Here is a 17,379-nt window from a genome sequence, read left to right on the forward strand (position 1 = left end):
TTCTCTCCAAAGTGTATGTGCACATGTAAAGATCGGTGCATCTGCATCCAAGCCCATGTTTTCACAGCTACTCCGTGAAGTGCTGGACTGTGTATAAAGGCACAGAAGAATAGCAAGTAGATTACCATGAGGGCAAAGCAGAGCTGGAGGACATCAACCTTCTGGAAGAAATCTTTCTTCCAAGAGTAAAAGGCCTATGCACGTTCCACAGGAAACAAACAACTAGCAGAATGTGTTTATTAGAGTTTTAGAGATGCAATAATTTGTAAAATGCACAGTAACAGAATACAAAAGGCAGGGACAAAGAAACACACCATCTATAAACAGTATCTAACAGCCTCTGTTGGACTTTTGTTTTACAACTTTGAATTGTAATGATGTAGAAGGATGAGAGTGATAAGATTAAAAAAAAAAAAAAGTATCCACATTATGTGAAACATTTAAAATAATCACCTGCATATTTTGTAACCCATCAATACTTCAGCTAAGTGTTCCAGAAATCACATAAAAGGGATTATTTTTGTGCAACCCAGGTGTGAGCGATAATTTATGGTTAGATCACACCTGTACCTGAAAGCTACAGCTTATATACAGGCTACATTTAAACCTGAAAACTAAAATCTGACGATCAGCGCCAAGAACCTTTGTAAAAGTAAGTACACCCACTCTAAGTCAATGTTGTAAAACAATAAACCACTAAGAAGTACAGAGTGAATACTTTGTATACAACGTGCTATTACACAGTTGAGTCTTCAGGACTCCTGCTGAGGTCAGAAGGCAGTTAATGGCACACTACTGTAAATACACATTCTTCACAGGTACTTCAAGCTGTTTACACATGTTGATGAAGATCATCACCAACTCAGGTTGAGAAAACAGGATCAGAGCGTCCTCTGCTGTCAAAATAAATAAATCTTTACATTACGGGAATCCCACAGGTGAGAACATTAAAAGGAAGCGACGACGAGGAATTGCTCAGCGAAGCTGGTAAGGCAACTGTTGGCAGATTAATTCTTTACATTAAATATATACAAGCTTGGATTCATGTAGAAGGAATGACGGAGCATCGTAAAGCACTTCGTTTCTTGTACCTACAGATTTTTCAGCACCACTTTTGTGCTCCTTACTATAAAAAAAAAAAAAAAAACACGATCCCGCAAAGATTCTAAGCTGTGCATAAAGAAGATAACAAAAAAGCGACTAACACACAATCTAAAACTTTATAAATACTGCTGGTTAATGCGCTGTATTCTGTAGCTCAGGATTTAAAAAAAAAAAATTATCTACAAAGAGGATGCAGTGCAGTGAGGATGGGAGGAAAAGATAAAGGAAGAAGAGAAAAAAAATAATGCCTTTTTTCAGCCTTTTTTCCTTGCTTTACTCCCCGAAGGTCTTCATATCTTCATATCCCCATGTAAACGCACTCTATGCACAGTACTGCACATATGCAAAAAGCACAAAAAAAAAACCTCAGACTAAGGTTTTCCACAGCACCGGCCAATGTCCCGTGGACTAACATCATCCATCACCTGTCATTTTTCAGTCCAGTTTGGTCCCCTTGGAACAAACTCCAGAGAAAATCAGGTCACAGTGTCCTCTGATATCAACGTCACAAAAGCTACAATTACTTAATTTAAACTTTACACTGATCTGATGATTTGTTGAGCAAAGAGTACAGAGAAGTTTAAAAATATGACTCGGCTGCAAAATGAATGTCAACCCTGCTGAGCACGCTGTGCCGGTGCCTAGGATTACTGGTCTTTTGTGCCGCCCCCAAAAAAAAAAAAAATATAAAGAAATAAAGGTTTGTCTCTTATGAGTCCAGTGGAAACATTAGGTGCAAATCAGGTTGGAATCGATTCAGGCCCTCTTTAGGGAAACTGTGGTCCGACAAACTGTTTCTCTTCATTCAGTTCATCTGTGCATGGAAAGCGGTGTGATCCTGTTGTCCGTTGAATTTTTTTCATTCCAGCACGTATTCAAAGGAGCAAAAGGAGGTGCAAGGCCATTAGCCACATACATTATAAGTGTTTTTCTCAGTGTCTGCCACTCGGGAATGATGAAGTCACTGGAATGTCTAGGGGACATCTGATGAGGCCGATGATCTAGCCTTGAAAGAAAACATTCAGACAGTCAGCGTTTCATCAAAATAAAAGAAAAAAAAATATCACAAGCATATCTTCTCATTCATAAACATCTGGTAAGACTTGTAGCTTCACTTAGTGAAACTAACTTGCACTCACTTTAACTGTTCTCCCTAAACCTAAAATTAGTTTCACAACATTTTTAAAAGTCCCCCAGGAGGTCAAGCTTAAAATTCTCATTCAGAACACGGACTTCTCGGAGCCATGGCAACCAGATATGAGGCTGCTCATGAGATGTGGACTCAATAAGCTCTGGTCAAGAGTACATATAAACACGGATATGCAGCCTGACAGATGAACCGAGGGATGGGCTTAAACTGAGAGACAACGCTTTAACGTTCACTCACACTTTATGATGTCTCGATTCTCAGAGTCAGAAAAGTCCAAATATAAGAAACAGAAACATGCTGTATCTTAGAAACTTGGCACAGAAAATACTCATAAGAAGCTTAAACAATGATGTGTTATCAAAATGACAAATTCCACAGCTCAAAGCTGAGCCTGATTTAAATTTGGCTGCTCTTCCCTTCAAGATCGTCTCCTTATACGATCCTCAGGAGTTCAACAACCAGACCGACCAGACTTTACACAAGCTATAACATATATATCATAACATATATATATGCTATAACATTATGCTGATTATGCTATAATATCTGACATTATAGCATAATCAAACCACCTAGCGATGGACTACATCTTTAGGCCCATCTTTAGTGGTTGCACCTATCACACCATATTAAAGCACTTTAGCTTTAATAAGGTGAGATAGGTGCCATCTACTTTATCTCCTCAAAAACTGAATTATGCATGACAAATTATGACAAACACCATCACATTGCCTAGCAACCCAAATTGCCAACTGACGGTAATGTAGCATCCCATGCACTAGTAAAACTAATCAGAATACTTTGAGTACTGAGAGACTCGAGCACAAACAACAACAAGTGAGATTGATCAAATGCACAGAGACTATTGAATGCACAGGAGACACAGTACACGGTGACCAAAATTAATATGCTACTGAAACAGAATTTGTGTGTGATTAAAAAAAAAAAAAAACCCAAAAAACTCATGTGTATAAAATGGTCCTACCTTCCTTACTGAGACCATTATCGAAAATCTTTAAGGAACTGAAAGATAAGCATATTTTTGATGAACAACAAAACAGACAAAAATTTATTAACCTGAATTCAAATAGTGCCAAATCACAACAACAATTGCCCCAAGGCGCTTTATATTGTAAGGTATAGACCCTACAATAATACAAATGGAAAAACTGTGTAGAAAGAGTTAACGGACTGCCAGAAAAGCCCATTTTACAGACAAACAGACACAAACACACGCACAGACACACAATCTGTGTACCAGATTTACTCTTTCACTTCACATCAAAAATTGGACATGTCGACATGCAGTGAATCTCCTCTCAACTAACACACTCGCACTCTCTCTCTCATCCTCTGTGGTCCTATCACCACAGCAATCACGCCTCTTCTCACACTCCAACATCATGTCGATACACTGAACAGGCAGGAATCAATAGAAAATATGTGGCAGGCAACAACACACCAACCCTGAAATCAGGCTATTGCCGGTGGAAGTTACAGCAGGCTGAGATGAATTTTTATGTGCTGCTGCAATCTGCAGCAAAATATTGAGCGGTTTGTGATAACAAGAAAAGAGCAGGAGGAGACAACTGCATCATCAGATTGTCGACATTCTGTTCTGCACTGATGACTGAGCACAGGGCGGAGGGGTTTAGGATGGCTGCATGAACACAATATTGATGCTGCTAAGCAGATCTGGTTCAGTGTCAGAGAGCTTAAAAATATAGTCCGGCAAAGTAAGGTGATGTTTGTTCATGCCAAGAATACAATTCTGTGAGCCGATAAGACACCAGTGCTGTGAGAGCATAGTTTGCCTGCAAGCATGAGCTCTCTCTGAATGTGTTATTGTTTGTGTCTTTAGTGCTCTGAAGCAGGCTTTGGCAGAGCTTCACCAGAATAAGTCTGACTCAATCAAAAAAAAAAAAAAAAGGGAATATGAAGATGCACATCGTCTAAGCCTCTGCACACAGTCTGGATTCTTAAAACATTTTTTTGTTTTGGTTGAACACAAATGACTTATCTTCGCAGCTCATGAAACCACATGCCATTGCATTTCATAATATATTTAATTGCTTAGTTTAATATTTTAAGAGCCCAGATCCTGCCATTGTTAAATCACAGACAAATCATGAAACAGAGATTATTGATCCTGCACAGGTGAAACCCTCAAACTTCACTGACGGGTTAACAAACAGAAAAATTGAGGTAAGCATGCATGAGAAGTTCTGCCTCAGGAGACTGAAGCAGAACGCTTGATTTCATGCACAATCCGATGTATTCTGTTCTGAATAGAAATCAGACTCGGAAAGTGCAAAATTGGTATAGGATGTGCACAAATTTGCACTGCTCTTTGATTCAGCTCATGGTTGAGGGGTCTGGACCACCTGCGCAGTATGAAAGTCTCTGATTAACCAGGCAGCTTTGCAGTGAGCTGCCTGGTTCGTCCTAGATTACTCCCAGTGATTGGTAGATTGACTCACAGCAAGCTGGTCTTGGCTGAAAGCTGCAACACTGTTCCGCATCTCATTCTCACTGCCACGCAGCGGTATCAGTGACACGTTACCATGACGTGTATCTGGCAACTCACGACTCACACGCTTGTGCTGGAGTCCATCCTGAGGCCACACATTACCGTCGTACTTCACCGAGGAGGAGAAACGGAGAGGAGAGAAGACAGACATGTTACCATACTACAATATAATACAATACTACTACACTGTGAGGAAACTATTTAAATCATTTAACATGGTCCTGGTGAGGATTACTGATTTCAGTAGTGCTGTTTTATTTACTTTCTTTATTACAGTTTCTAAAACTTCTGGATCACTGCTTGATTTTTACAAGAAATTCACAGTTTTCACGAATAACATCAAAAGAAATAAAACAAATCGTAACACATTTAAATTATTTATTACAAATTTTCCGCCTCTCAGCAGGTGTTCAGGGAGGGACATACCTGAATACTGAGAAATGTAGCATACCACTCCCTCATTTCTGACTGGGTCTCACAACAGAGATACCTGCAAATAAATAGAGGCAGATAAGTGAAGCAGACAGTGCGATAAAAATCTAACTGTGGGATGAGTGTGAGTGTGAGTGTGAGTGTGAGTGTGTGTGTGTGTGTGTGTGTGTGTGTGTGTGTGTGTGTGTGTGTGTGTGTGTGGTCTTGGGAGACAAGCAAACAGCGAGGCAGAGATGAATTCAAGGACCAGGGGAAATTTGGAAGAAAAAAAAAAAAGAACAAGAACAAAGGGAGGTAGTGAGAACTGTTAACTGAAATTGACATGTTCTCTCCTATGACGCCTGACAGTGACGCCACAAGCGTAAACAGTGAGCATGACTACTAATTTAAACTTCTGCCCAAAACAAACACTGATTATAACCTTCAGCATCCAGCGTGTGTGCCTGTGTGTGTGTGCGCCTGTGTCCCTGAAAAGTGCGAATTCGTGCCTCTGTAGTGTCCGCACGCGTGTACGTGCAAATTTCATGCCACTCAGGTTGCCGTCACATAGCCCTCTGAGTCATCAGTCATGCTGCTGTGCTGAATAAACAGGCTGTATTTATACGATTATTACTGTTATGAGCACAAATTTAGACTCCAACAATTATTCGAGTGAAGTCCTCTGAGACACAACAAAACACTGATACAAAGAGACTTTAAAAACAAAACAGCAATGCAGCATGCAACTGACACAAAATTAGGTGCAGTCATAGAATTTGATAGAATAACCCCCCCTAATGCCTAACAGAGCTCATTATTGTTTGCTGGCATTCAAAAGGAGACAGCCACTCTATTCCAGTGCACATACCTGCAGCACAGTATCTCCTTCATGTGACTTTTTCGTTTTTGCTTGCAATTAACTGCCTGCCACTCTGTGCCATTATCAGCTGCAGAAGACTGAAAGCTGCTCATCTATCATTATGGATTACCAAAAAGCCACAGAATAAAATTTACATAATATTCCTAAAATTTATCAGCATCCCTATAAGCTTAAGTACAAGGAGTGAAAGAATGTGCTGATAAAATAGTGCTGCAAAAAAAAAGGGAAAATTAATTTGCTAAGAGTTTTGAGAAAATTAAGGGACATTTAGTGAAGATTGGGACGAGACAGTCACACGGGCACCTCCTCATCTAGCTCTTTTCATTTTTTCCACTTTCTTATCTTTCTCCACTCAAAGTTGTCTTTTAACAGCACTAAATTCAACATTTCTTACGTAGTATATCCCTTCAGCATGACTCTTTGCCCCTCTACCTTCCACCTTCGTCTGCATCTCCCTTGCTCCCTCTCATGTCTTTGTTGCTGCGAGGGACACAGCGATGGAGCCTGACCAAGAAATTATACTGCTTACAGCATGACGGGAACAGCAGTCCCATCACAACTGCAAAGATGACTACAGATGCTAACAATGCATACCCAATGTAACATGCACGCACGCGCACACACACACACATAACAGAAGGGTGAATACCTGAACAGGCCTAGATTAGTATAGAGCCCTGTTTATAGGTGTATTCATGTGTGTTCACCCCCTAGGTGGAGTCAACCTTTTATATGCCTCCTTCTCGAGACTCTCATGCAGGGATCTGACCCGTTTTCTCAGCCTACAGAAAATCTAGCAGCTTTCTCCAAAGTTGGTTGTGTTTATATGCATATATCACCATGCTGCCATAAAGTAAAAAACATAATAAAATGACACACAGGAAGAGCAAAGGCTGAGCTCCTGCAGACACTTTATTAGTGCTGTAATCTAATATAATGACAGACTTTACTTATATTCCATGTATTAAAACAAGTGTTTACAACTGTTTAAATTATAAATAAAAGCACAATGCAAATCTCATTAACTTGGATTTATTCATAATAGAACAGTGAAACCTGAAATTGACGCCAGCAACACGTCTCTAAAAATTTGAGCTGCCGACTTCTGTGAGAGAAATGTATTCCCATTCTCGTCTGGTATCAGATATCAGATTATAGCTGCTGAACCTCACGGCTTACTTACTCCACTTTACTAATGTTTTCTGCAGGCAGACCAGTTCAGCACCTGGACGCTGTTATAATAGATGCAGCATGCAGTTTAGTATCATCTTGCTGAAAATATGTAAGGCATTCCCTGAAAGGCTTTCTGGATGGGAGCATATGATAATCTAAAACCTCTATACATCGTTCATCATTAATTGTGTCTTTTCAGATGTGCCAGCTGCCAGTTCTATGTATTATGTGTGTATGTATGTATGTATTGTATGTATCTAGGTATAAATGCACGCAGGTACCATCAGACATGAGCACGGAGATCCCTCTCCTCTTTAACCTCCTAAGACCCGAACTCTTCCACGACATGCATTTTTAATTTCTCTTTGATATTTGGGCATATTGGCGCCCAATGAATGTAAAAACAAAGAATTTCCAGATTTTTTTTTTTTTACCTTATTTTTGTTTTTAAGAAAAATGAGAGCCACAAATGAGGATATTAATTTAAAATTTTGATAGAACAGTAGCAGTATAATGTCCTCGTAAGTGGATATCAGGCCCATGTAGAGCAAAATTGAGTATTTTGGTCAAAGTAACCAAAAATGTGTTGTCCACATATGTGGACGGCAGGTCCTAGGAGGTTAATCTAGAGACTGCAGTGTCCATGTTTTGCACAATGCCAATCATTCTGACAGCAGAACAGTTTTCCACTTTGTCTCAGTCCATTCACATCTTCACGTGTGTCTGGTTCTTCGCATGATACAGCTTTAACTTGCATTTGTGAGCAGCACAGTGGACTGTGCTCACAGATAATGATTTCTGGAAGTCTTCCTGAGCCCAAGCAAGCAGCTTACAGGCATCCAATACTGATTTTTGACCTTGTCCCTTACACACAGAGATTTCTGCAGATTTCCTAAATCTTCTGAGGATATTTTGGGCCGTAGATTATGTAGATGATGGGATATTCACAGGCTTTCCATTTTTAGATGGAGGAACATTTTTCTGAAATTGTTACACAATTTGTAGACAGTTTTTTACATAACGGAGAATCTCTGCCTAAGATGCTCTTTTTACACCCAATCATGTTACTGACCTGTTGTAAATCAAGCCAATTAGCTGCAAAAATGCTCCTCCGGCTGTTTGTTTTCGGTATTACTTATTTTTCCAGCCGATAAACCAACATTGCTGGTGACGTAATCAGAGCCTGAAAGTTGTGTATTATAAAAAAAGAGAGCACTGAATAAGTACTCACCACTGCTGTCTCTCGGGCTTCTCTTGTTTCTTGCTCTCATACAGAACTGTCAGTCCCCAACTAAAAATAAACATAAAAATCACTTTAGCAGCAATCCAGCTTCTAAGGATTCACAGTGTCAGCCTGCCCCCTAGTGGTCACTCTGCTTACAAGACCCAAACAACTATTTCAGATAAAGAAACTGTATCCAGAGTTCGTATATTAATAATTTACGTTTAGTCATTAATTATCCCTTTAAGCACAAGCTGAGCTGCAGAAGTTGCTCTGTGTAAACTTTTACACTTATAAAACTAGGAAGCTCAAGGGCATCGACCAATTTGGTTCAAGCTAACTAAACTGAGGTAATTTGAGATCAAAAAGATGCATTTTGATCAGTAGGGGTAGCACTAGCTGCTCCCGCCAACAGCAATTTGGTGCAGAGGTGTTACACTTGTATAAAGCTGGAGAACGAGTGGCCAGATAGCTAATTATTCATGATCAGATAATCCCAGAAAATTGCATAATTCTTATATATCATGTTATTCCCAGTAAATACATTTATTGTGCCCACTGAAGCGATAATTTGCATGGCCAGTCTTCCTCCTGGTGTGACAGCAGTTTCCAATTACGGCAGCCACCTGCTGCTTTGCCACTCAGCACTCTTGAGAATAGCGTGACACTGGTAATGCAGCACAGGTGCTCACCATGTGGGAGGACGGAGTTTCTTCTTGATACCTAGGTAAACCTTCAAGTTTTTCACTGGCCATTCACGTTCTGGACGATTACTCTGACAGACGGTGGGAAAAAAAGGAAAATGATTTAACAAGTCCATGAAAGATTTAACAAATAAAAAGATAAAAGTATGTCTGTAGATCTTACTCTGACATCCTTGTACATTCTGAGCGAGTTATAATTGAGGATGAAATAACGATCATGAAAGCTGGTGAGGCCCAAACCCAAGATGCTTCGCTCCTCTCTGAATTTTATCATCCCGTGTTTGGACGCGTCCGGTTTACTGGCTGCAGGGCAGAAGGCCAGATAATTGAAATTGATGCAAGCACGCCACAACGTGGCAGACAAAACAGTGCAGCAATGATTCTGTTGTTTTGTATTTACACAGGTAAAGAGTGATGGCCTCCATTGCAGGATGTTTCTTGATAAGCAGATGAGACTCTGTGCCGACGGAGTGAACGATGGGCAAGACTCGCTCCTGATAGTGCAGCGGGCGCTCTGAAGAACAGAGCAGACAGAAAGAGAGCATGTGTAAAAACATGATGCAAACTTGGGTCATTTCTGGAAAGCAAAGAACTTTGACCCTATTGAGGAATAAAGATTTGCAAAGTGTCAGATAAACATGCTGAGCGCTTGATGACATAACTGGCACAGCTTCATATTTTTGGATGCTATAAATACATCTTTCCGTAAATCTCATCTTACATCCTGGAAGAATTTTTTTTTTTGTAAATCTACATACCAATCTGTAGTGGTAAATTCCTTCCTTCTCTTCCCATCAGCGACACTAAATTTCCTTCCATTTCTCATCATTACTGCTCCATTTCCTCTGTAATCTGCAGATTACTCCTACTGTCATTTTCATACTGTCACTTCCTTGTTGTAACCAGACAGGTCACATACCAGATGCAAGACAAACTGCAGTTCGCAGCCGCGCCGCTGCAGGCTATTGTTTTTTGCACTTGCATTTAGTCCTAGTAAACTCACATTTTCCAAAGCAAAATAGTCCTGTACTACGATAATGAAAAACCAGAATAATTAAGACATGGATATAAACCAAAAACCTAAAAATTCTAAATCTGCATCAGCATAAAAAAAAAAATGCTGTGTTTGGCATTTGTCCTGCCTCCCTTCATCTTTTTATCAGTCTTACCCATTTCTTCCTTGCAACAGATCTCCCAGCAGCTCCAGTAATCTTTGTCTTTAATTGGGATGTTACGCTGGTCCAGAATTTCCAATGTGAGCTCTAATGCTGTCATAGAACCAGGAATCTGTGGGAAGAGTGGAAATATTTGTTTTATATAAACACCAGCCTGTTCGTTACTGTGGAACTTCGTTTTTGCCAGATGAAAGAACTGGGTTGGTAAACAAATAAATAAAAGTGTTATTTGGTGAATTCCAACTCACCTTCACATGTTTCTCTGCGCTGGGCGCCTTTTCCTCCAGGTACACAGTACAAATGAAGTCACCTCCTCGTTCAGAAGGAGGCTGAAGCGTCAGGCACACAAGCAAACACAAATGATCACACAGAAAAACAGCGATGATAAATAGAAGTATACACAGATAACCAAATGGAGTGTTCAAACACAAGTTTAAACACTTCACACAACACATTTTACTAAGATGAACTGAACAATAATAAAGGTTAACCACACAGACAGGTGATAAACTAGAAATCAGCATAATGTGTTAAGTGTAAAGTTTGGTGGAGGGGGGATTATGCTGTGGGGTTGTTTTTCACTGCGAGCCGCTTCACATCCAACATTAGTATCTGACCTCACAAATGTGATTCTGGTCAAAAATTCCCATAAACACTCCCCTAAATGCTGTGGGATGCATCATATTAAACCCTATAGATTAAGAATGGGATGTCAATCAAGTTCATGTGTGTGTGATGGCAGGTGAGCGAATACTTTTGGAAATATGATATATCCCAGAGGGACAGAAAACAACTGATCCAGAAGAATTTCCCTCATTTGCTGATAATATGTTTTGATGATGGCAGCGGGAATGACTGTTTAACCCTTGGCCCCCCAAAAAATCCACCAAGTTTATTATAATTAACTAAAACTAAACTAAAAACTGAAACTGGATGTGAAAAAATTCACATTTTTACAAAAGCTGGACTTCTGAAAAAAATTCAAACTGACACAATTTGAAAAACTAAAGTTTAGTAATTAATTTACTTTAATTTAGTTTCAGTTCTGCGTTTATATTGTAAAATATATTGTCAATGATTTTCCTAAATCTTGCCTCTGAAATATGTCAGGTCACTGAACCATTCTTTGTCCAGAATTGAATTCAAAATCCTGCTCCTCACATACAAGGTCTTAAATAATCAGGCCCCATCTTATCTTAATGACCTTGTAGTACCATATCACCCTATTAGAGCACTTCGCTCTCGCTCTGCAGGCCTACTTGTTGTTCCTACAGTATTTAAAAGTAGAATGGGAGGCAGAGCCTTCAGTTTTCAGGCCCCTCTTCTGTGGAACCAGCTTCCAGTTTGGATTCGGGAGACAGACACTATCTCTACTTTCAAGATTAGGCTTAAAACTTTCCTTTTTGCTAAAGCATATAGTTAGGGCTGGACCAGGTGACCCTGAATCCTCCCTTAGTTATGCTGCAATAGACGTAGGCTGCCGGGGATTCCCATGATGCATTGAGTTTTTCCTTTCCAGTTACCTTTCTCACTCACTATGTGCTAACAGACCTCTCTGCATCGAATCATATCTGTTATTAATCTCTGTCTCTCTTCCACAGCATGTCTTTATCCTGTTTTCCTTCTCTCACCCCAACCGGTCGCAGCAGATGGCCCCGCCCCTCCCTGAGCCTGGTTCTGCCGGAGGTTTCTTCCTGTTAAAAGGGAGTTTTTCCTTCCCACTGTCGCCAAAGTGCTTGCTCATAGGGGGTCATATGATTGTTGGGTTTTTTCTGTATTTATTATTGTGCTATCTACTGTACAATATAAAGCGCCTTGAGGCGACCTTTGTTGTGATTTGGCGCTATATAAATAAAATAAAATTGAATTGAACTGAATTGAATTGAATTTGTTTAAAGTTTATTGTATGTTGCTCACGTTTTTCAATTCCCGCATTTGGCGGATAGCTTCGATCACTTTTATCTGTTTGTTCAGCTGCTGCTCATCCACCTGCAAGACAGCATAAACAGAGTAATTCAACCACAAATAAAAATGTATCAACATTTAAAATCTGCACTGATACTTCAAAGTGCAGAATCACTGCATGCAAGGAGAACATTGTGTTGTAATCACAGTGAAGCCTGATCTTTAAGATAAAAAGATAAGACAAACATTCTACACTGTGAAAAGTGTTTTTAAATCCCAGATGTGTTAGCATAGAAGCATTACCACCTCTGTTATCAGTGAGCACTGACCTCAAAGATGAGTTTGTAGTGCTCGATGAGGTCTTCAATGGCGCGGCCAGCAGCATAGTCCTTCCCGTCAGTCTGGAACAGTGTGGGACCGAACACGATGGCCAGATTATGGTTGTTCATCTGGTTTTCATCCGAAAAGTGCTGCACGCTGAAACACAAGCGGTAAAAAAAACACAAGTCTGTGCACAAATACATACTCAGGGAGAGGTGATAAGATGGTATCAGTCACTGTGTATCTGTTCTCACCAGTAGAGATGGTTGATAAGGGCTTGTAGTGTTGCCTTGTTGACATGAGGCAGTTTGTTCAATAAGTGCTTGTACTCGGAGATTTTCATACTTTCATCCTGAATGGCTGGGGAAGAGAGAAGAAGATGATGAGAAAAGTAAAATTATTACATAAAATTATGACCACAGAGGATATTTATAGTACAGAGGGTCAGGATCAAAGAAAGAGCTGGGAGTGTAAGATGGAACGAAAAAGAAAAAAAAAACAAAAAAAACCAGAGGACGAGAGCAGAAAAGATCAAAACAGGGAGAAAGGTTGAAGAGATGCCTGATGAAAAAGGACTGTCGACTTCTAAAACAAAGAGCATTTTTGTTTAAACTGGCATGTATGTATGAAAAATGGCCAGCAGTGTGTAGGTCTTTCGTTCAAAACAATAACAAGATGATGGCACCAGACACACAGCTGCAGCATATCTTTAAACTCTCTCTTTGCACTGTATGCTCAATTTAGCTTCAGTGCTAAAAACACGAGAATTACAATGACAAACATATCATTAAATCCCTGCAATACTAGCATTATATACTCATTTTCAATTTGAAACGGGTACATTTTCAAAAGCTTATGTGACTGGGGCAAAAAAGATTGGAAAAGTTGTGCTAAAAACTGTTTTCAGTGTAAGACTACAAATAGTAAGAGGCAGTTATGTACTGCAATCATTTCGAGATTCAGAGATTGTTGAAAAATCCCTAAACAATGACGCCCAACATCAACACTAAACACCCAAATCCAAGATAAAACACAAAAGGGTTGTGGTCCTTTCCTTCCTTGTGAACTAGATTAAAGAGCATGAGTTTTCAACAAGCCCCACACTCGTCTCCTGAGCGATCCCAACCCTATTTTTTTTGGGAGACTTTCTTAAGCTTTACACAGGCTGGAGGTTGTTCTTCACCAGGTGCGACGTATGTTTTTAGTCACTGTCACGTGTCGGAAGACAAAGTGATGACTCAGATCCAGTTTTGCTGCCGACTGCTTGAGGTTTTCTTTCAAATTCTTCACATATCCTTCACGATTCCTTCCATTTTGACAAGATTCCCACTTCCAGACGTTATGAAGCCTCCCCACAGCATAACACTCCCACTACCATGCTTCACTGTGGGGATGGTTTTCTTTGGGCTGTACACCTCTCCATTCTTTCTCCAAACACAAGTCCCTGTGGCTAAAGAGCCTTTGTTTCGTCTCATCTCATCTGACAAAAGGACACACTTCCATATGCATAATCTTTCTTCAGGTTGTCCTATGCACACTTTAGTCTGGCTTGAAGGTGCGTCTTCTGCAGAAGTGGACTTTTTCTTCATCTGCAACCTCACAGTCCATTCGTGTGCAGGTTTCTAGTGACTGTCTTCTTTGAGAGTAGAAAATCCAACTCGGCTAAGTTATTCATGAGTGTCTTGACAGTTGTTCTGTGGTCTTTGGACACATCTCTCACAGGTATTCTTTCATGAATCTTTGAAATCTTTCACTTCCTACCTGTGTCAGGCTTGTTCTGTGCTGTGTGTCTCTTTCTTAATGATACTTCACCTCCAGTTCTTGACACTTGGAAACACTGTAATAACGATGTATATCCATCTCTGCTTTATAAGCAGCCAACGCTCTTTTTCACAAGTCTAAACTGCTTTCTTGTGTTTTTGCCATGATGCTTTCTCTCAAGTTACAGCTCAAACCCTCTAAAGTTAAAGCACATTATTTCACAGCAATGGTTCGTCCTTAATAAAAAAGTCCGTTTTTGAGGGGGGTCATAATATGACCCTGTTTATTATCGTTTTCCTCCAAAATATTTTTGTTATTGTGTGCAAACAGAAATGTGAAAATAGAATTGCTATGTTGAAATTTGCTGCCCTGTTAAAAAAGCACAGTGACATTAATTTTCGGCTAACAATTTTGTAATGTATTCACATGCTAAAGGGACTGTTATAGCTCATCTGCCATACACCTGACTTCTTTATCCAGGAAGGCCTTGCTTGTTTTGGCATGGCAACACTAAACCAGCTCAGATTTTAGAACAGCATGGCTCCAAACTGGCCTGTCAGTGTGTCTCTCAGCAGATGCAGTATCACGATATCAAAACATCAGACAAAACAAATTTGCCCCCTTTAAGGAGAGTCACCGATGTCTGATCTATACATGTTTTACAGGATACTCAAAGCTCGTAAAATAAAAATAAACATAGGAATCATGAAGAAACAAAATCATATGACTCTTACTTGCAGTGCTGAGCCAGGACTGGAATTCCTGTTTTGTGAACACTCCCTCATCCAACTCCCTGAAAAAGCGTTTGAGTGTGTTAGAGACGTCGTCCACCTGATGCTCTCCTTCCCTTAGACAAAGGCTGCGAGCATCGCGACGAAACCTCTCGCACAGAGCTGCCACACGAGAGTTCACACCGCTCTTGCGATAAATTCCCTCTGACACCATACCTAGAGATGGAACATTAACAAGCACACACACAAACACACAGGGTGTAATGTTACACAAACAGAGACTTAAACAAGAAGAAGCAGCTCTTTCACCACTGACAAAAGAAAACATGTTCCTCAGACTTGATCATCATATATTCAATCTTCCAACATTAAGAACATTTAATGCATCAAGTGTTTCGCCTCAACACTGCCACAATTGGCCTCTGAGGGCTTGAAAACATCGAGCTGACTGACATCTGAAGGCAAAGCGCAAACAACAACGAGGGGAAAAAAAAAAAAAAAAAAAAAAAAAATCACATGAGCAGAGCAGCTAGCGGTGAGGCCAGAAGGCCAATATGTCAAACGGTGTCAACCCACAAAGAGAGAAGTGTGATGCAGCTGCACTTCTCTACAATGAGTGCAGATAATTAAAACAATGGACCTCACACACCACACCGAGAGCAAGTTAGGCCCATGTCCACTCGAGGAAATAAGAGTCATGTTATTTCCTCTATTTTATCTTCGTCTACTTTGAACTGTTGTGTGTGTCAAGCTTTCCAAGCTCTGAACTACTGCAAGAGATGTAACACAAGCAACTCTGCAACTCTGTTTTTAACAGTTAACCAATGTTTAAGCTGTACAGCTATATAAAAGATGAGGAAGATGGTTCTGCCCTGGATAGATCCAGTGGAATTTAACACAGTAAACTCAAGATCCAACTATTGCAGCCACATGAGTTCAGAGAAAGACAGAAAAAGTTACAGTTCATGCTGAACCAAGAACCTGGATTTTTGTTTGTGTGCTGAACTATGATGGTTAATTAAATTGTATGTTATGCAAATATATTATCAATGCTTACCATGATATGAGGTATAACTTGTGTTGTAAGGAGCCGCCTTTGTTTGGGTTGTTATGATGTAATGTTGCATATACGTGTGAATGTTTTATAGTGCACTGTTAAAATGTAAGACAATAAACAAAACTAAAGATGCATGAAGCGCATAGTTACTTGAAAAAAATGGTTTCTTGTGTGTGTGTGTGTGTGTGTGTGTGTGTGTGTGTGTGTGTGTGTGTGTGTGTGTGTGTGTGTGTGTGTGTGTGTGTTTCTTACCACACTGTGTGATGTAGTTAATGCAGCTATCTACGATCACTGGTATGTCCGTCTCTGTGAGCTGCTGCTCGTGCAGCGTGTCTCCTCCACTCCCTGCAGCTGCCTGGATAGCTGTACACCAGCAAGAAAAATCCAGCTTTCTCTTTCCTTCTATGTAGAGAGTTCTAAAACAAGAGAAGAAGAAACAAACAAAGCAGAGAAAGAAGAATGAATGATGAGTATGTGAGGGAAAACTGTTTCACAATTAGGAATATCTATAAAAAATAAATAGGGTAGTTTTTAAAGGGGTTTCAAACTGTAAATAAAAAAAATAAAAAAATCAATCAGTGCGCAAATTATTCGTTCTCACCTGCCTTTCCCCACCAGAACCATGACTTCATTGTCTTGCTGAATTGCTGTAAAACACAAATACAGGGTAAGAACTGTTGTACTCTAATCGCTGAGCACTCGGACAGTGGTTAAATCCATGTACCTGTGTTTGCATGTCTTACTCACATAGTTCGTTCAGTTTGCGGAGGTGGATCTCCTCCACCTGACTGCCCTCCAGGTAAACGTGAAGTACAGACCCCTCCAGAGCAAACCACCCAACTTTGGACCTTTGTAGGTTCAAGCCATCTTTGCACATCAGCTTCCCAATCCTCTCAAAACTCAATCTCAGCAAAGGTTCTGCAGAGACTGGAATAAAGGTCTACAAGGAAAGAGGACATACAGCGTTTGTACTGAAGCTTCTTTAGGCTGCTCCCTTTTCAACAGGGGGAAAAAGCTCCACGTATTTTGATCTTGCAGATTTTTACTCCTAATGATCTTCCTGACGCAATCCCCAAGGGATCTGTGCCTCCTCCTGCTCTCAAACCAGGGTTTGTACCAAATCATCCTTACCCTTCTTTTTTATTATGAGTTACATTTTATTTTAACCCATTTTATCTAATTTAAAATCAAGCTTTTAAAAACTAATACTATTTGTCACTGCTTGAAGAATGCAGTGTGGGCGGCAACAAATTCA

At 40.1% G+C, this 17,379-nt stretch overlaps 1 protein-coding gene across 5 annotated transcripts in view; it reads right to left on the minus strand.

The window, feature by feature from the left end:
- Window positions 1-220: 220 nt before the first annotated feature.
- The window catches only part of LOC116313827 (arf-GAP with Rho-GAP domain, ANK repeat and PH domain-containing protein 1), a 56,242-nt gene continuing 39,083 nt past the window's right edge, over window positions 221-17,379 (minus strand). For 3 of the 5 annotated variants that reach the window (XM_031731636.2, XM_039622602.1, XM_039622603.1), the window contains 16 exons: window positions 16,872-17,064; window positions 16,726-16,771; window positions 16,377-16,540; window positions 15,071-15,283; window positions 12,830-12,935; window positions 12,584-12,731; window positions 12,267-12,338; window positions 10,598-10,678; window positions 10,344-10,461; window positions 9,575-9,688; window positions 9,338-9,477; window positions 9,163-9,245; window positions 8,480-8,539; window positions 5,211-5,274; window positions 4,735-4,893; window positions 221-2,110 (listed from right to left, as the gene is read on the minus strand). In XM_031731636.2, the coding sequence (XP_031587496.2) occupies window positions 2,078-2,110; window positions 4,735-4,893; window positions 5,211-5,274; window positions 8,480-8,539; window positions 9,163-9,245; window positions 9,338-9,477; window positions 9,575-9,688; window positions 10,344-10,461; window positions 10,598-10,678; window positions 12,267-12,338; window positions 12,584-12,731; window positions 12,830-12,935; window positions 15,071-15,283; window positions 16,377-16,540; window positions 16,726-16,771; window positions 16,872-17,064 (1,794 nt within the window). In that variant the 3' untranslated portion in view covers window positions 221-2,077. Of the gene's footprint in view, window positions 2,111-3,239; window positions 3,278-4,734; window positions 4,894-5,210; window positions 5,275-8,479; window positions 8,540-9,162; window positions 9,246-9,337; window positions 9,478-9,574; window positions 9,689-10,343; window positions 10,462-10,597; window positions 10,679-12,266; window positions 12,339-12,583; window positions 12,732-12,829; window positions 12,936-15,070; window positions 15,284-16,376; window positions 16,541-16,725; window positions 16,772-16,871; window positions 17,065-17,379 lie in introns of all 5 variants that reach the window. The other 2 variants (XM_031731638.2, XM_031731637.2) reach the window with 2 other exon arrangements.

The sequence above is a fragment of the Oreochromis aureus genome, linkage group 14 (genome assembly GCF_013358895.1).
Source record: "Oreochromis aureus strain Israel breed Guangdong linkage group 14, ZZ_aureus, whole genome shotgun sequence".
Classification (NCBI taxonomy): Eukaryota; Metazoa; Chordata; class Actinopteri; order Cichliformes; family Cichlidae; genus Oreochromis; species Oreochromis aureus.